The sequence below is a fragment of the Oncorhynchus nerka genome, linkage group LG18 (assembly GCF_034236695.1).
Source record: "Oncorhynchus nerka isolate Pitt River linkage group LG18, Oner_Uvic_2.0, whole genome shotgun sequence".
In the NCBI taxonomy this organism is placed as follows: Eukaryota; Metazoa; Chordata; class Actinopteri; order Salmoniformes; family Salmonidae; genus Oncorhynchus; species Oncorhynchus nerka.
In genome coordinates, this window is record NC_088413.1 from 82,868,723 (window position 1) to 82,888,069 (window position 19,347).

The 19,347-nt window shown below is 52.0% G+C and overlaps 1 protein-coding gene across 1 annotated transcript in view; it reads right to left on the bottom strand.

The window, feature by feature from the left end:
- Nucleotides 1-19,347, bottom strand: part of LOC135561655 (polypeptide N-acetylgalactosaminyltransferase 16-like) — a 51,007-nt gene that overhangs the window by 19,407 nt on the left and 12,253 nt on the right. The window contains exons 2-5 of the mRNA XM_065003386.1: nt 17,952-18,136; nt 11,107-11,205; nt 10,705-10,772; nt 5,783-5,848 (exon numbers count right to left, since the gene is read on the bottom strand). Of these exons, the coding sequence (XP_064859458.1) occupies nt 5,783-5,848; nt 10,705-10,772; nt 11,107-11,205; nt 17,952-18,136 (418 nt within the window). The remainder of the gene's footprint in view (nt 1-5,782; nt 5,849-10,704; nt 10,773-11,106; nt 11,206-17,951; nt 18,137-19,347) is intronic.

Here is a 19,347-nt window from a genome sequence, read left to right on the forward strand (position 1 = left end):
GGGGGGCTGGAGGAGAGGGACAGGGGGGCTGGAGGAGAGGGACAGGGGGGGCTGGAGGAGAGGGACAGGTGTGGGGGGGATTCAGTAGTGTGAGGCAGTCAGAACGGCCCAGAGGGCAGGAGCCTCTCCTGATTCTGTAGTGTGAGGCAGCCAGAACGGCCCAGAGGGCAGGAGCCTCTCCTGATTCTGTAGTGTGAGGCAGTCAGAACGGCCCAGAGGGCAGGAGCCTCTCCTGGTTCTGTAGTGTGAGGCAGTCAGAACGTCCCAGAGGGCAGGAGACTCTCCTGATTCTGTAGTGTGAGGCAGCCAGAACGGCCCAGAGGGCAGGAGCCTCTCCTGATTCTGTAGTGTGAGGCAGTCAGAACGGCCCAGAGGGCAGGAGCCTCTCCTGATTCTGTAGTGTGAGGCAGTCAGAACGGCCCAGAGGGCAGGAGCCTCTCCTGATTCTGTAGTGTGAGGCAGCCAGAACGGCCCAGAGGGCAGGAGCCTCTCCTGATTCTGTAGTGTGAGGCAGCCAGAACGGCCCATAGGGCAGGAGCCTCTCTCCTGATTCTGTAGTATGAGGCAGTCAGAACGGCCCAGAGGGCAGGAGCCTCTCCTGATTCTGTAGTGTGAGGCAGCCAGAACGGCCCAGAGGGCAGGAGCCTCTCCTGATTCTGTAGTGTGAGGCAGCCAGAACGGCCCAGAGGGCAGGAGCCTCTCCTGATTCTGTAGTGTGAGGCAGTCAGAACGGCCCAGAGGGCAGGAGCCTCTCCTGATTCTGTAGTGTGAGGCAGCCAGAACGGCCCAGAGGGCAGGAGCCTCTCCTGATTCGGTAGTGTGAGGCAGTCAGAACGGCCCAGAGGGCAGGAGCCTCTCCTGATTCTGTAGTGTGAGGCAGCCAGAACGGCCCAGAGGGCAGGAGCCTCTCCTGATTCTGTAGTGTGAGGCAGCCAGAACGGCCCAGAGGGCAGGAGCCTCTCCTGATTCTGTAGTGTGAGGCAGCCAGAACGGCCCAGAGGGCAGGAGCCTCTCCTGATTCTGTAGTGTGAGGCAGTCAGAACGGCCCAGAGGGCAGGAGCCTCTCCTGATTCTGTAGTGTGAGGCAGTCAGAACGGTCCAGAGGGCAGGAGCCTCTCCTGATTCTGTAGTGTGAGGCAGTCAGAACGGCCCAGAGGGCAGGAGCCTCTCCTGATTCTGTAGTGTGAGGCAGTCAGAACGGCCCAGAGGGCAGGAGACTCTCCTGATTCTGTAGTGTGAGGCAGTCAGAACGGCCCAGAGGGCAGGAGCCTCTCCTGATTCTGTAGTGTGAGGCAGTCAGAACGGCCCAGAGGGCAGGAGCCTCTCCTGATTCTGTAGTGTGAGGCAGTCAGAACGGACCAGAGGGCAGGAGCCTCTGATTCTGTAGTGTGAGGCAGTCAGAACGGCCCAGAGGGCAGGAGCCTCTCCTGATTCTGTAGTGTGAGGCAGCCAGAACGGCCCAGAGGGCAGGAGCCTCTCCTGATTCTGTAGTGTGAGGCAGCCAGAACGGCCCAGAGGGCAGGAGCCTCTCCTGATTCTATAGTGTGAGGCAGTCAGAACGGCCCAGAGGGCAGGAGCCTCTCCTGATTCTGTAGTGTGAGGCAGCCAGAACGGCCCAGAGGGCAGGAGCCTCTCCTGATTCTGTAGTGTGAGGCAGTCAGAACGGCCCAGAGGGCAGGAGCCTCTCCTGATTCTGTAGTGTGAGGCAGCCAGAACGGCCCAGAGGGCAGGAGCCTCTCCTGATTCTGTAGTGTGAGGCAGCCAGAACGGCCCAGAGGGCAGGAGCCTCTCCTGATTCTGTAGTGTGAGGCAGAACGGCCCAGAGGGCAGGAGCCTCTCCTGATTCTGTAGTGTGAGGCAGTCAGAACGGCCCAGAGGGCAGGAGCCTCTCCTGATTCTGTAGTGTGAGGCAGTCAGAACGGCCCAGAGGGCAGGAGCCTCTCCTGATTCTGTAGTGTGAGGCAGCCAGAACTGCCCAGAGGGCAGGAGCCTCTCCTGATTCTGTAGTGTGAGGCAGTCAGAACGGCCCAGAGGGCAGGAGCCTCTCCTGATTCTGTAGTGTGAGGCAGTCAGAACGGCCCAGAGGGCAGGAGCCTCTCCTGATTCTGTAGTGTGAGGCAGCCAGAACGGCCCAGAGGGCAGGAGCCTCTCCTGATTCTGTAGTGTGAGGCAGCCAGAACGGCCCAGAGGGCAGGAGCCTCTCCTGATTCTGTAGTGTGAGGCAGAACGGCCCAGAGGGCAGGAGCCTCTCCTGATTCTGTAGTGTGAGGCAGTCAGAACGGCCCAGAGGGCAGGAGCCTCTCCTGATTCTGTAGTGTGAGGCAGTCAGAACGGCCCAGAGGGCAGGAGCCTCTCCTGATTCTGTAGTGTGAGGCAGTCAGAACGGCCCAGAGGGCAGGAGCCTCTCCTGATTCTGTAGTGTGAGGCAGTCAGAACGGCCCAGAGGGCAGGAGCCTCTCCTGATTCTGTAGTGTGAGGCAGCCAGAACTGCCCAGAGGGCAGGAGCCTCTCCTGATTCTGTAGTGTGAGGCAGTCAGAACGGCCCAGAGGGCAGGAGCCTCTCCTGATTCTGTAGTGTGAGGCAGTCAGAACGGCCCAGAGGGCAGGAGCCTCTCCTGATTCTGTAGTGTGAGGCAGTCAGAACGGCCCAGAGGGCAGGAGCCTCTCCTGATTCTGTAGTGTGAGGCAGCCAGAACGGCCCAGAGGGCAGGAGCCTCTCCTGATTCTGTAGTGTGAGGCAGCCAGAACGGCCCAGAGGGCAGGAGCCTCTCCTGATTCTGTAGTGTGAGGCAGAACGGCCCAGAGGGCAGGAGCCTCTCCTGATTCTGTAGTGTGAGGCAGTCAGAACGGCCCAGAGGGCAGGAGCCTCTCCTGATTCTGTAGTGTGAGGCAGTCAGAACGGCCCAGAGGGCAGGAGCCTCTCCTGATTCTGTAGTGTGAGGCAGCCAGAACTGCCCAGAGGGCAGGAGCCTCTCCTGATTCTGTAGTGTGAGGCAGCCAGAACGGCCCAGAGGGCAGGAGCCTCTCCTGATTCTGTAGTGTGAGGCAGCCAGAACGGCCCAGAGGGCAGGAGCCTCTCCTGATTCTGTAGTGTGAGGCAGTCAGAACGGCCCAGAGAGCAGGAGCCTCTCCTGATTCTGTAGTGTGAGGCAGTCAGAACGGCCCAGAGGGCAGGAGCCTCTCTCCTGATTCTGTAGTGTGAGGCAGTCAGAACGGCCCAGAGGGCAGGAGCCTCTCCTGATTCTGTAGTGTGAGGCAGTCAGAACGGCCCAGAGGGCAGGAGCCTCTCCTGATTCTGTAGTGTGAGGCAGTCAGAACGGCCCAGAGGGCAGGAGCCTTTCCTGATTCTGTAGTGTGAGGCAGCCAGAACGGCCCAGAGGGCAGGAGCCTCTCCTGATTCTGTAGTGTGAGGCAGCCAGAACGGCCCAGAGGGCAGGAGCCTCTCCTGATTCTGTAGTGTGAGGCAGTCAGAACGGCCCAGAGGGCAGGAGCCTTCCTGATTCTGTAGTGTGAGGCAGCCAGAACGGCCCAGAAGGCAGGAGCCTCTCCTGAATTCTGTAGTGTGAGGGCAGGAGCCTCTCCTGATTCAGAGGCAGTCAGAACGGCCCAGAGGGCAGGAGCCTCTCCTGATTCTGTAGTGTGAGGCAGTCAGAACGGCCCAGAGGGCAGGAGCCTCTCCTGATTCTGTAGTGTGAGGCAGCCAGAACGGCCCAGAGGGCAGGAGCCTCTCCTGATTCTGTAGTGTGAGGCAGCCAGAACGGCCCAGAGGGCAGGAGCCTCTCCTGATTCTGTAGTGTGAGGCAGCCAGAACGGCCCAGAGGGCAGGAGCCTCTCCTGATTCTGTAGTGTGAGTCAGCCAGAACGGCCCAGAGGGCAGGAGCCTCTCCTGATTCTGTAGTGTGAGGCAGTCAGAACGGCCCAGAGGGCAGGAGCCTCTCCTGATTCTGTAGTGTGAGGCAGCCAGAACGGCCCAGAGGGCAGGAGCCTCTCCTGATTCTGTAGTGTGAGGCAGCCAGAACGGCCCAGAGGGCAGGAGCCTCTCCTGATTCTGTAGTGTGAGGCAGCCAGAACGGCCCAGAGGGCAGGAGCCTCTCCTGATTCTGTAGTGTGAGGCAGCCAGAACGGCCCAGAGGGCAGGAACCTCTCCTGATTCTGTAGTGTGAGGCAGCCAGAACGGCCCAGAGGGCAGGAGCCTCTCCTGATTCTGTAGTGTGAGGCAGCCAGAACGGCCCAGAGGGCAGGAGCCTCTCCTGATTCTGTAGTGTGAGGCAGCCAGAACGGCCCAGAGGGCAGGAGCCTCTCCTGATTCTGTAGTGTGAGGCAGTCAGAACGGCCCAGAGGGCAGGAGCCTCTCCTGATTCTGTAGTGTGAGGCAGCCAGAACGGCCCAGAGGGCAGGAGCCTCTCCTGATTCTGTAGTGTGAGGCTGTCAGAACGGCCCAGAGGGCAGGAGCCTCTCCTGATTCTGTAGTGTAGTACGACTTTTCGCCACTTGGCCTGACGGAATAACAGGACACGTTCTCAGAGCACTGACCAGCTGGCAAGAGTTCTTCACAGACATTTTGAACATCTTGTCCCAGTCTGTATTCCCAAGGATCTCCTTCCAGAGAGACATTAGGGACTGTAACATACTCTATTTATATTTCACGGAATCATGGCTCTCTTGGGATATAGGACATGTAGCCAAGAAAGCAACTGAACTAAACTCACTTCCGTCATCATGAAGTGCTTTGAGAGCCTAGTCAAGGACCATATCACCTCCACCCTACCTGACACCCTAGACCCACTCCAATTTGCTTACCGCCCCAATAGGTCCACAGACGACGCAATCTCAACCACACTGCACACTGCCCTAACCCATCTGGACAAGAGGAATACCTATGTAAGAATGCTTTTCATTGACTACAGCTCAGCCTTCAGCACCATAGTACCCTCCAAGCTCATCATTAATCTTGAGCCACCTTGAGCAACTGGGTCCTGGATTTCCTGACGGGCTGCCCTGTCATTTAGCAGACTCTCTGATCCAGAGCCACTACAGTAGTGAGTCATTTACCAGACTCTCTTATCCAGAGCCACTACAGTAGTGAGTCATTTAACAGACTCTCTGATCCAGAGCCACTACAGTAGTGAGTCATTTAGCAGACTCTCTGATCCAGAGCCACTACAGTAGTGAGTCATTTAACAGACTCTCTGATCCAGAGCCACTACAGTAGTGAGTCATTTAACAGACTCTCTGATCCAGAGCCACTACAGTAGTGAGTCATTTAACAGACTCTCTGATCCAGAGCCACTACAGTAGTGAGTCATTTAGCAGACTCTCTGATCCAGAGCTACTTCAGTAGTGAGTCATTTAACAGACTCTCTGATCCAGAGCCACTACAGTAGTGAGTCATTTAACAGACTCTCTGATCCAGAGCCACTACAGTAGTGAGTCATTTAGCAGACTCTCTGATCCAGAGCCACTACAGTAGTGAGTCATTTAACAGACTCTCTGATCCAGAGCCACTACAGTAGTGAGTCATTTAACAGACTCTCTGATCCAGAGCCACTTCAGTAGTGAGTCATTTAACAGACTCTCTGATCCAGAGACACTACAGTAGTGAGTCATTTAACAGACTCTCTGATCCAGAGCCACTACAGTAGTGAGTCATTTAACAGACTCTCTGATCCAGTGAGTCATTTAACAGACATTTTTATATAGATTTTTTATTTTGTACTTTTGTTATTTATTTACAAACACACACATACTTCACAAATGTTAATTGATTTAATTTGACACTCACCCTCTCGGCGGCCGTTCCTCAGGCAGCGTACTTTGGGGATCTGGGAGAGCAGCTGGCAGTCCTCAGCTGGAACCAGAGAGGATGTCTCGTTAGAAACACACACACACACACACACACACACACACACACACACACACACACACACACACACACACACACACACACACACACACACACACACACACACACACACACACACACACACACACACACACACACACAACTTCACTGATGTCTGTCTGCTTATCTGCCTGTCTGTCTGACTGCCTGTCTGTCTGCTTATCTGCCTGTCTGGCTGACTGCCTGTCTGTCTGCTTATCTGCCTGTATGTCTGACTGCCTGTCTGTCTGCTTGTCTGCCTGTCTGTCTGACTGCCTGTCTGTCTGCTTGTCTGCCTGTCTGTCTGTCTGTCTGTCTGACTGCCTGTCTGACTGCCTGTCTGTCTGTCTGTCTGTCTGTCTGTCTGACTGCCTGTCTGACTGCCTGTCTGACTGCCTGTCTGTCTGCTTATCTGCCTGTCTGTCTGACTGACTGTCTGTCTGTCTGTCTGACTGTCTGTCTGTCTGTCTGTCTGTCTGTCTGCCTGTCTGTCTGCTTGTCTGTCTGCCTGTCTGTCTGACTGCCTGTCTGACTGCCTGCCTGTCTGTCTGTCTGTCTGTCTGTCTGTCTGTCTGTCTGACTGCCTGCCTGTCTGACTGCCTGTCTGTCTGTCTGTCTGACTGCCTGTCTGTCTGTATGCCTAACCGCTCGTCCGTCTGTTCATCCGTCCGTCTGTCTGGTGGAGTCACATGGTCCTTCCATCTCGATCAGTGACAGTGTCCTTGATTAAGGGCAGTTCTCTGGTGATTAAGGGCAGTTCTCTGGTGATTAAGGCAACAGTCCTCTAGTGATTAAGGGCAGTTCTCTGGTGATTAAGGGCAGTTCTCTGGTGATTAAGGGCAGTTCTCTGGTGATTAAGGGCAGTTCTCTGGTGATTAAGGGCAGTTCTCTGGTGATTAAGGGCAGTTCTCTGGTGATTAAGGGCAGTTCTCTAGTGATTAAGGGCAGTTCTCTGGTGATTAAGGGCAGTTCTCTGGTGATTAAGGGCAGTTCTCTGGTGATTAAGGGCAGTTCTCTGGTGATTAAGGGCAGTTCTCTGGTGATTAAGGGCAGTTCTCTGGTGATTAAGGCTAGCATTAAAAGGATTATCCTCTCCTGAGCTTCCTGGTCTGCAGAATGTTGCTAGACCCACATGGCCCCCTATGCCCTTCATAGTGCACTAGGGCCCATAGGGTTCTGCTCAAAAGAAGGGCCCTTCATAGTGCACTAGGGCCCATAGGGTTCTGCTCAAAAGAAGGGCCCTTCATAGTGCACTAGGGCCCATAGGGTTCTGCTCAAATGAAGGGCCCTTCATAGTGCACTAGGGCCCATAGGGTTCTGCTCAAAAGAAGGGCCCTTCATAGTGCACTAGGGCCCATAGGGTTCTGCTCAAAAGAAGGGCCCTTCATAGTGCTCAAAAGAACTAGCACTAGGGCCCATAGGGTTCTGCTCAAAAGAAGGGCCCTTCATAGTGCACTAGGGCCCATAGGGTTCTGCTCAAAAGAAGGGCCCTTCATAGTGCACTAGGGCCCATAGGGTTCTGCTCAAAAGAAGGGCCCTTCATAGTGCACTAGGGCCCATAGGGTTCTGCTCAAAAGAAGGGCCCTTCATAGTGCACTAGGGCCCATAGGGTTCTGCTCAAAAGAAGGGCCCTTCATAGTGCACTAGGGCCCATAGGGTTCTGTTTCAAAAGAAGGGCCCTTCATAGTGCACTAGGCCCATAGGGTTCTGCTCAAAAGAAGGGCCCTTCATAGTGCACTAGGGCCCATAGGGTTCTGCTCAAAAGAAGGGCCCTTCATAGTGCACTAGGGCCCATAGGGTTCTGCTCAAAAGAAGGGCCCTTCATAGTGCACTAGGGCCCATAGGGTTCTGCTCAAAAGAAGGGCCCTTCATAGTGGACTAGGGCCCATAGGGTTCTGCTCAAAAGAAGGGCCCTTCATGGCTTTTCTACTGAAGTAGTGTCATTTGCTGTCCAACCACCAAAAAATGTTTTGTTTTTTTAACTGTTCATTTACTGTTAATGTAGGACATTTAATTACTTCATGATAAAGTATGTTCTAATTCAATCAAAGGCAATAACAAACATATTGTTAAATTAATATGAGAGGTGTCTGTCCCAAACCCTGACTCCTAAACTTCATGTTATATATACTGAGAGGTGTCTGTCCCAAACCCTGACTCCTAAACTTCATGTTATATCTACTGAGAGGTGTCTGTCCCAAACCCTGACTCCTAAACTTCATGTTATATCTACTGAGAGGTGTCTGTCCCAAACCCTGACTCCTAAACTTCATGTTATATCTACTGAGAGGTGTCTGTCCCAAACCCTGACTCCTAAACTTCATGTTATATCTACTGAGAGGTGTCTGTCCCAAACCCTGACTCCTAAACTTCATGTTATATCTACTGAGAGGTGTCTGTCCCAAACCCTGACTCCTAAACTTCATGTTATATCTACTGAGAGATGTCTGTCCCAAACCCTGACTCCTAAACTTCATGTTATATCTACTGAGAGGTGTCTGTCCCAAATCCTGACTCCTAAACTTCATGTTATATCTACTGAGAGGTGTCTGTCCCAAACCCTGACTCCTAAACCTCATGTTATATCTACTGAGAGGTGTCTGTCCCAAACCCTGACTCCTAAACTTCATGTTATATATACTGAGAGGTGTCTGTCCCAAACCCTGACTCCTAAACTTCATGTTATATATACTGAGAGGTGTCTGTCCCAAACCCTGACTCCTAAACTTCATGTTATATCTACTGAGAGGTGTCTGTCCCAAACCCTGACTCCTAAACTTCATGTTATATATACTGAGAGGTGTCTGTCCCAAACCCTGACTCCTAAACTTCATGTTATATCTACTGAGAGGTGTCTGTCCCAAACCCTGACTCCTAAACTTCATGTTATATCTACTGAGAGGTGTCTGTCCCAAACCCTGGACTCCTAAACTTCATGTTATATCTACTGAGAGGTGTCTGTCCCAAACCCTGACTCCTAAACTTCATGTTATATCTACTGAGAGGTGTCTGTCCCAAACCCTGGACTCCTAAACTTCATGTTATATCTACTGAGAGATGTCTGTCCCAAACCCTGACTCCTAAACTTCATGTTATATCTACTGAGAGGTGTCTGTCCCAAACCCTGACTCCTAAACCTCATGTTATATCTACTGAGAGGTGTCTGTCCCAAACCCTGACTCCTAAACTTCATGTTATATATACTGAGAGGTGTCTGTCCCAAACCCTGACTCCTAAACTTCATGTTATATCTACTGAGAGGTGTCTGTCCCAAACCCTGACTCCTAAACTTCATGTTATATCTACTGAGAGGTGTCTGTCCCAAACCCTGGACTCCTAAACTTCATGTTATATCTACTGAGAGGTGTCTGTCCCAAACCCTGACTCCTAAACTTCATGTTATATCTACTGAGAGGTGTCTGTCCCAAACCCTGGACTCCTAAACTTCATGTTATATCTACTGAGAGGTGTCTGTCCCAAACCCTGACTCCTAAACTTCATGTTATATCTACTGAGAGGTGTCTGTCCCAAACCCTGACTCCTAAACTCATGTTATATCTACTGAGAGGTGTCTGTCCCAAACCCTGACTCCTAAACTCATGTTATATCTACTGAGAGGTGTCTGTCCCAAACCCTGACTCCTAAACTTCATGTTATATCTACTGAGAGGTGTCTGTCCCAAACCCTGACTCCTAAACTCATGTTATATCTACTGAGAGGTGTCTGTCCCAAACCCTGACTCCTAAACTTCATGTTATATCTACTGAGAGGTGTCTGTCCCAAACCCTGGACTCCTAAACTTCATGTTATATCTACTGAGAGGTGTCTGTCCCAAACCCTGACTCCTAAACTCATGTTATATCTACTGAGAGGTGTCTGTCCCAAACCCTGACTCCTAAACTCATGTTATATCTACTGAGAGGTGTCTGTCCCAAACCCTGACTCCTAAACTTCATGTTATATCTACTGAGAGGTGTCTGTCCCAAACCCTGGACTCCTAAACTTCATGTTATATCTACTGAGAGGTGTCTGTCCCAAACCCTGACTCCTAAACTCATGTTATATCTACTGAGAGGTGTCTGTCCCAAACCCTGACTCCTAAACTCATGTTATATCTACTGAGAGGTGTCTGTCCCAAACCCTGACTCCTAAACTCATGTTATATCTACTGAGAGGTGTCTGTCCCAAACCCTGACTCCTAAACTCATGTTATATCTACTGAGAGGTGTCTGTCCCAAACCCTGACTCCTAAACTCATGTTATATCTACTGAGAGATGTCTGTCCCAAACCCTGACTCCTAAACTCATGTTATATCTACTGAGAGGTGTCTGTCCCAAACCCTGACTCCTAAACTTCATGTTATATCTACTGAGAGGTGTCTGTCCCAAACCCTGACTCCTAAACTTCATGTTATATCTACTGAGAGGTGTCTGTCCCAAACCCTGACTCCTAAACTTCATGTTATATCTACTGAGAGGTGTCTGTCCCAAACCCTGACTCCTAAACTTCATGTTATATCTACTGAGAGGTGTCTGTCCCAAACCCTGACTCCTAAACTTCATGTTATATCTACTGAGAGGTGTCTGTCCCAAACCCTGACTCCTAAACTTCATGTTATATATACTGAGAGGTGTCTGTCCCAAACCCTGACTCCTAAACTTCATGTTTGAAAATATATATTTTTACTAGCAAGGACCTACTGCTGCTTAAACCTCCTGTTAGGAAACTGTGCAGGTTTATTGTCAGAGCCTCACGGTGTGAGCCGTGTAAAGACTAGAGACTATTTAAAGAGGAGGACTGAGAACAAGAAGAGAGGCCTCACGGTCGGTACTGAAGTCGTCTATCAGGATGATCTCCTGGATCAGAGAGGGAGGGCTCCTCATCAGGACACTGAGAGAGGGAGAGAAAAGGCAGCATTAAGTCGGAGGGTCGATTCTTCATTGTGGAAGGTACAAAACGGTTCCTTACCTTTTGATGGTGCGGAGCAGGGTGGAGCGAGCTTCATTGTGGAAGGCACAAAATGGTTCCTTACCTTTTGATGGTGCGGAGCAGGGTGGAGCGAGCTTCATTGTGGAAGGCACAAAACGGTTCCTTACCTTTTGATGGTGCGGAGCAGGGTGGAGAGAGCTTCATTGTGGAAGGTACAAAACGGTTCCTTACCTTTTGATGGTGCGGAGCAGGGTGGAGCGAGCTTCATTGTGGAAGGCACAAAATGGTTCCTTACCTTTTGATGGTGCGGAGCAGGGTGGAGCGAGCTTCATTGTGGAAGGTGATGATGATGCTCGTAGGAGGAAGCTTAACGTCGTAATTCACGGAGGCACATCTACAAACATTTAAGAAGAAACATTGTTTTAGTAAAGTATTCACACCTACTGTGCATATTGTCCCGTTCACCCTGCACATGAAGGCAATACCATCATAAATCCTAACATATGGTTGCTTTTATAACTTTTTAAGACACCTGTAGCATCGTGTGTCTCTGATGGTCCGCTAGGAGCCCAGTCGGTCTGTGTGTAGTCACCTGTAGTGTCTCTGATGACCCTCTAGGAGCCCAGTCGGTCTGTGTGTAGTCACCTGTAGTGTCTCTGATGGCCCTCTAGGAGCCCAGTCGGTCTGTGTGTAGTCACCTGTAGTGTCTCTGATGGCCCTCTAGGAGCCCAGTCGGTCTGTGTGTAGTCACCTGTAGTGTCTCTGATGGCCCTCTAGGAGCCCAGTCGGTCTGTGTGTAGTCACCTGTAGTGTCGTGTGTCTCTGATGGCCCTCTAGGAGCCCAGTCGGTCTGTGTGTAAGACACCTGTAGTGTCTCTGATGACCCTCTAGGAGCCCAGTCGGTCTGTGTGTATTCACCTGTAGTGTCTCTGATGACCCTCTAGGAGCCCAGTCGGTCTGTGTGTAGTCACCTGTAGTGTCTCTGATGGCCCTCTAGGAGCCCAGTCGGTCTGTGTGTATTCACCTGTAGTGTCGTGTGTCTCTGATGGCCCTCTAGGAGCCCAGTCGGTCTGTGTGTAAGACACCTGTAGTGTCTCTGATGGCCCTCTAGAAGCCCAATCGGTCTGTGTGTAGTCACCTGTAGTGTCTCTGATGGCCCTCTAGGAGCCCAGTCGGTCTGTGTGTATTCACCTGTAGTGTCGTGTGTCTCTGATGGCCCTCTAGGAGCCCAGTCGGTCTGTGTGTAAGACACCTGTAGTGTCTCTGATGGCCCTCTAGAAGCCCAATCGGTCTGTGTGTAGTCACCTGTAGTGTCTCTGATGGCCCTCTAGGAGCCCAGTCGGTCTGTGTGTATTCACCTGTAGTGTCTCTGATGGCCCTCTAGGAGCCCAGTCGGTCTGTGTGTAGTCACCTGTAGTGTCGTGTGTCTCTGATGGCCCTCTAGGAGCCCAGTCAGTCTGTGTGTATTCACCTGTAGTGTCTCTGATGGCCCTCTAGGAGCCCAGTCGGTCTGTGTGTAGTCACCTGTAGTGTCTCTGATGGCCCTCTAGGAGCCCAGTCGGTCTGTGTGTAGTCACCTGTAGTGTCTCTGATGGCCCTCTAGGAGCCCAGTCGGTCTGTGTGTAGTCACCTGTAGTGTCTCTGATGGCCCTCTAGGAGCCCAGTCGGTCTGTGTGTAGTCACCTGTAGTGTCTCTGATGGCCCTCTAGGAGCCCAGTCGGTCTGTGTGTATTCACCTGTAGTGTCGTGTGTCTCTGATGGCCCTCTAGGAGCCCAGTCGGTCTGTGTGTAAGACACCTGTAGTGTCTCTGATGGCCCTCTAGGAGCCCAGTCGGTCTGTGTGTAAGACACCTGTAGTGTCTCTGATGACCCTCTAGGAGCCCAGTCGGTCTGTGTGTAAGACACCTGTAGTGTCTCTGATGACCCTCTAGGAGCCCAGTCGGTCTGTGTGTAGTCACCTGTAGTGTCTCTGATGACCCTCTAGGAGCCCAGTCGGTCTGTGTGTATTCACCTGTAGTGTCTCTGATGGCCCTCTAGGAGCCCAGTCGGTCTGTGTGTAGTCACCTGTAGTGTCGTGTGTCTCTGATGGCCCTCTAGGAGCCCAGTCGGTCTGTGTGTATTCACCTGTAGTGTCTCTGATGGCCCTCTAGGAGCCCAGTCGGTCTGTGTGTAGTCACCTGTAGTGTCTCTGATGGCCCTTTAGGAGCCCAGTCGGTCTGTGTGTAGTCACCTGTAGTGTCTCTGATGGCCCGCTAAGAGCCCAGTCGGTCTGTGTGTATTCACCTGTAGTGTCGTGTGTCTCTGATGGCCCTCTAGGAGCCCAGTCGGTCTGTGTGTAGTCACCTGTAGTGTCTCTGATGGCCCTCTAGGAGCCCAGTCGGTCTGTGTGTAGTCACCTGTAGTGTCTCTGATGGCCTGCTAGGAGCCCAGGTGATCTGTGTGTAAGACACCTGTAGTGTCTCTGATGACCCTCTAGGAGCCCAGTCGGTCTGTGTGTAAGACACCTGTAGTGTCTCTGATGACCCTCTAGGAGCCCAGTCGGTCTGTGTGTAGTCACCTGTAGTGTCGTGTGTCTCTGATGGCCCTCTAGGAGCCCAGTCGGTCTGTGTGTAGTCACCTGTAGTGTCTCTGATGACCCTCTAGGAGCCCAGTCGGTCTGTGTGTAGTCACCTGTAGTGTCTCTGATGGCCCTCTAGGAGCCCAGTCGGTCTGTGTGTAGTCACCTGTAGTGTCGTGTGTCTCTGATGGCCCTCTAGGAGCCCAGTCGGTCTGTGTGTAGTCACCTGTAGTGTCTCTGATGGCCCTCTAGGAGCCCAGTCGGTCTGTGTGTAGTCACCTGTAGTGTCTCTGATGGCCCTCTAGGAGCCCAGTCGGTCTGTGTGTAGTCACCTGTAGTGTCTCTGATGGCCCTCTAGGAGCCCAGTCGGTCTGTGTGTAGTCACCTGTAGTGTCTCTGATGGCCCTCTAGGAGCCCAGTCGGTCTGTGTGTAGTCACCTGTAGTGTCGTGTGTCTCTGATGGCCCTCTAGGAGCCCAGTCGGTCTGTGTGTAAGACACCTGTAGTGTCTCTGATGACCCTCTAGGAGCCCAGTCGGTCTGTGTGTATTCACCTGTAGTGTCTCTGATGACCCTCTAGGAGCCCAGTCGGTCTGTGTGTAGTCACCTGTAGTGTCTCTGATGGCCCTCTAGGAGCCCAGTCGGTCTGTGTGTATTCACCTGTAGTGTCGTGTGTCTCTGATGGCCCTCTAGGAGCCCAGTCGGTCTGTGTGTAAGACACCTGTAGTGTCTCTGATGGCCCTCTAGAAGCCCAATCGGTCTGTGTGTAGTCACCTGTAGTGTCTCTGATGGCCCTCTAGGAGCCCAGTCGGTCTGTGTGTATTCACCTGTAGTGTCGTGTGTCTCTGATGGCCCTCTAGGAGCCCAGTCGGTCTGTGTGTAAGACACCTGTAGTGTCTCTGATGGCCCTCTAGAAGCCCAATCGGTCTGTGTGTAGTCACCTGTAGTGTCTCTGATGGCCCTCTAGGAGCCCAGTCGGTCTGTGTGTATTCACCTGTAGTGTCTCTGATGGCCCTCTAGGAGCCCAGTCGGTCTGTGTGTAGTCACCTGTAGTGTCGTGTGTCTCTGATGGCCCTCTAGGAGCCCAGTCGGTCTGTGTGTATTCACCTGTAGTGTCTCTGATGGCCCTCTAGGAGCCCAGTCGGTCTGTGTGTAGTCACCTGTAGTGTCTCTGATGGCCCTCTAGGAGCCCAGTCGGTCTGTGTGTAGTCACCTGTAGTGTCTCTGATGGCCCTCTAGGAGCCCAGTCGGTCTGTGTGTAGTCACCTGTAGTGTCTCTGATGGCCCTCTAGGAGCCCAGTCGGTCTGTGTGTAGTCACCTGTAGTGTCTCTGATGGCCCTCTAGGAGCCCAGTCGGTCTGTGTGTATTCACCTGTAGTGTCGTGTGTCTAAGATGGCCCTCTAGGAGCCCAGTCGGTCTGTGTGTAAGACACCTGTAGTGTCTCTGATGGCCCTCTAGGAGCCCAGTCGGTCTGTGTGTAAGACACCTGTAGTGTCTCTGATGACCCTCTAGGAGCCCAGTCGGTCTGTGTGTAAGACACCTGTAGTGTCTCTGATGACCCTCTAGGAGCCCAGTCGGTCTGTGTGTAGTCACCTGTAGTGTCTCTGATGACCCTCTAGGAGCCCAGTCGGTCTGTGTGTATTCACCTGTAGTGTCTCTGATGGCCCTCTAGGAGCCCAGTCGGTCTGTGTGTAGTCACCTGTAGTGTCGTGTGTCTCTGATGGCCCTCTAGGAGCCCAGTCGGTCTGTGTGTATTCACCTGTAGTGTCTCTGATGGCCCTCTAGGAGCCCAGTCGGTCTGTGTGTAGTCACCTGTAGTGTCTCTGATGGCCCTTTAGGAGCCCAGTCGGTCTGTGTGTAGTCACCTGTAGTGTCTCTGATGGCCCGCTAAGAGCCCAGTCGGTCTGTGTGTATTCACCTGTAGTGTCGTGTGTCTCTGATGGCCCTCTAGGAGCCCAGTCGGTCTGTGTGTAGTCACCTGTAGTGTCTCTGATGGCCCTCTAGGAGCCCAGTCGGTCTGTGTGTAGTCACCTGTAGTGTCTCTGATGGCCTGCTAGGAGCCCAGGTGATCTGTGTGTAAGACACCTGTAGTGTCTCTGATGACCCTCTAGGAGCCCAGTCGGTCTGTGTGTAAGACACCTGTAGTGTCTCTGATGACCCTCTAGGAGCCCAGTCGGTCTGTAGTCACCTGTAGTGTCGTGTGTCTCACCTAGGAGCCCAGTCGGTCTGTGTGTAGTCACCTGTAGTGTCGTGTGTCTGATGGCCCTCTAGGAGCCCAGTCGGTCTGTGTGTAGTCACCTGTAGTGTCGTGTGTCTCTGATGGCCCTCTAGGAGCCCAGTCAGTCTGTGTGTATTCACCTGTAGTGTCGTGTGTCTCTGATGGCCCTCTAGGAGCCCAGTCGGTCTGTGGTCTGTGTGTAGCCCTCTCACCTGTAAGACACCTGTGTGTCTCTGATGACCCTCTAGGAGCCCAGTCGGTCTGTGTGTATTCACCTGTAGTGTCTCTGATGGCCCTCTAGGAGCCCAGTCGGTCTGTGTGTAGTCACCTGTAGTGTCTCTGATGGCCCTCTAGGAGCCCAGTCGGTCTGTGTGTAGTCACCTGTAGTGTCGTGTGTCTCTGATGGCCCTCTAGGAGCCCAGTCGGTCTGTGTGTATTCACCTGTAGTGTCTCTGATGGCCCTCTAGGAGCCCAGTCTGTGTGTAGTCACCTGTAGTGTGTGTGTGATGGTCACCTGTATTCACCTGTAGTGTCTCTGATGGCCCTCTAGGAGCCCAGTCGGTCTGTGTGTAGTCACCTGTAGTGTCTCTGATGGCCCGCTAAGAGCCCAGTCGGTCTGTGTGTATTCACCTGTAGTGTCGTGTGTCTCTGATGGCCCTCTAGGAGCCCAGTCGGTCTGTGTGTATTCACCTGTAGTGTCTCTGATGGCCCTCTAGGAGCCCAGTCGGTCTGTGTGTATTCACCTGTAGTGTCTCTGATGGCCCTCTAGGAGCCCAGTCGGTCTGTGTGTAGTCACCTGTAGTGTCTCTGATGACCCTCTAGGAGCCCAGTCGGTCTGTGTGTAGTCACCTGTAGTGTCGTGTGTCTCTGATGGCCCTCTAGGAGTCCAGTCGGTCTGTGTGTATTCACCTGTAGTGTCGTGTGTCTCTGATGGCCTGCTAGGAGCCCAGTCGGTCTGTGTGTATTCACCTGTAGCGTCGTGTGTCTCTGATGACCCTCTAGGAGTCCAGTCGGTCTGTGTGTATTCACCTGTAGTGTCGTGTGTCTCTGATGGCCCTCTAGGAGCCCAGTCGGTCTGTGTGTAGTCACCTGTAGTGTCGTGTGTCTCTGATGGCCCTCTAGGAGCCCAGTCGGTCTGTGTGTAGTCACCTGTAGTGTCGTGTGTCTCTGATGGCCCTCTAGGAGCCCAGTCGGTCTGTGTGTAGTCACCTGTAGTGTCTCTGATGGCCCTCTAGGAGCCCAGTCGGTCTGTGTGTATTCACCTGTAGTATCTCTGATGACCCTCTAGGAGCCCAGTCGGTCTGTGTGTATTCACCTGTAGTATCTCTGATGGCCCTCTAGGAGCCCAGTCGGTCTGTGTGTAGTCACCTGTAGTGTCTCTGATGGCCCTCTAGGAGCCCAGTCGGTCTGTGTGTATTCACCTGTAGTGTCTCTGATGGCCCTCTAGGAGCCCAGTCGGTCTGTGTGTAGTCACCTGTAGTGTCGTGTGTCTCTGATGGCCCTCTAGGAGCCCAGTCGGTCTGTGTGTATTCACCTGTAGTGTCTCTGATGGCCCTCTAGGAGCCCAGTCGGTCTGTGTGTAGTCACCTGTAGTGTCTCTGATGGCCCTCTAGGAGCACAGTCGGTCTGTGTGTAGTCACCTGTAGTGTCTCTGATGGCCCTCTAGGAGCCCAGTCGGTCTGTGTGTATTCACCTGTAGTGTCTCTGATGGCCCTCTAGGAGCCCAGTCGGTCTGTGTGTAGTCACCTGTAGTGTTGTGTGTCTCTGATGGCCCTCTAGGAGCCCAGTCGGTCTGTGTGTATTCACCTGTAGTGTCTCTGATGGCCCTCTAGGAGCCCAGTCGGTCTGTGTGTAGTCACCTGTAGTGTCGTGTGTCTCTGATGGCCCTCTAGGAGCCCAGTCGGTCTGTGTGTATTCACCTGTAGTGTCGTGTGTCTCTGATGGCCTGCTAGGAGCCCAGTCGGTCTGTGTGTAAGTCACCTGTAGTGTCTCTGATGGCCCTCTAGGAGCCCAGTCGGTCTGTGTGTAGTCACCTGTAGTGTCTCTGATGACCCTCTAGGAGCCCAGTCGGTCTGTGTGTAGTCACCTGTAGTGTTGTGTGTCTCTGATGGCCCTCTAGGAGCCCAGTCGGTCTGTGTGTAGTCACCTGTAGTGTCTCTGATGGCCCTCTAGGAGCCCAGTCGGTCTGTGTGTAGTCACCTGTAGTGTCTCTGATGGCCCTCTAGGAGCCCAGTCGGTCTGTGTGTAGTCACCTGTAGTGTCTCTGATGGCCCTCTAGGAGCCCAGTCGGTCTGTGTGTAAGACACCTGTAGTGTCGTGTGTCTCTGATGGCCTGCTAGGAGCCCAGTCGGTCTGTGTGTAGTCACCTGTAGTGCCGTGTGTCTCTGATGGCCCGTTCGGAGCCGAGTCGGTCGCTCTCAGCCAGGTTGAAGGCGTGGTCTCTGTAGGGGTCGTCTCCCGCCTTCAGCTGTTTCCCCAACAGGTACGCCTTCTCATCGAAACTCCCTATGAGCTGACCCTGCTGCGGCTCCGCCCGTGGGGACTGGGTCATCTGCAGGGGGAAGTTAGAGTTTAGATGTGGCAGCACACAGAGGTCAAGGGTCAAAACACAGGAAGCTGAGGTCAGAAGGAAAGATGGGTCACCAGTTAGAAGATGTTTCAGTTTTATTGATGGTCAACTCTCATCTCTCACACTGTAGATATTTGGTAACGTAACCAACCCTGTTTGAAAACATACTGTCACATTCTCCATCATCCTCAAAGGTGTGAGACACCCAGTCTCTAGCATGACTCTGTTATCTGCATGAACTAGAATCTGACTCTAATGTTATCTGAACTAGAATCTGACTCTAATGTTATCTGAACTAGAATCTGACTCTAATGTTATCTGAACTAGATTCTGACTCTAATGGTATCTATATGAACTAGAATCTGACTCTAATGGTATCTGAACTAGAATCTGACTCTAATGGTATATGAACTAGAATCTGACTCTAATGGTATCTGAACTAGAATCTGACTCTAATGGTATCTGAACTAGAATCTGACTCTAATGGAATCTGAACTAGAATCTGACTCTAATGGTATCTCTATGAACTAGAACCTGACTCTAATGGTATCTGAACTAGAATCTGACTCTAATGGTATCTGAACTAGATTCTGACTCTAATGGTATATGAACTAGAATCTGACTCTAATGTTATCTGAACTAGAATCTGACTCTAATGATATCTGAACTAGAATCTGACTCTAATGTTATCTGAACTAGAATCTGACTCTAATGATATCTGAACTAGAATCTGACTCTAATGTTATCTGAACTAGAATCTGACTCTAATGGTATCTGAACTAGATTCTGACTCTAATGGTATATGAACTAGAATCTGACTCTAATGGTATCTCTATGAACTAGAACCTGACTCTAATGGTATCTGAACTAGAATCTGACTCTAATGGTATCTGAACTAGAATCTGACTCTAATGGTATCTGAACTAGATTCTGACTCTAATGGTATCTGAACTAGAATCTGACTCTAATGGTATCTGAACTAGATTCTGACTCTAATGGTATCTGAACTAGAATCTGACTCTAATGGTATCTGAACTAGAATCTGACTCTAATGGTATCTGAACTAGATTCTGACTCTAATGGTATCTCTAACTCTAACTGTAATCTTTAAACCCAGAGATTTCATCATAATGAGTGTTTCCATTCAACTTTAATAGAGAGACAGAGAGGAGAGGATGACAGAGAGACAGAGG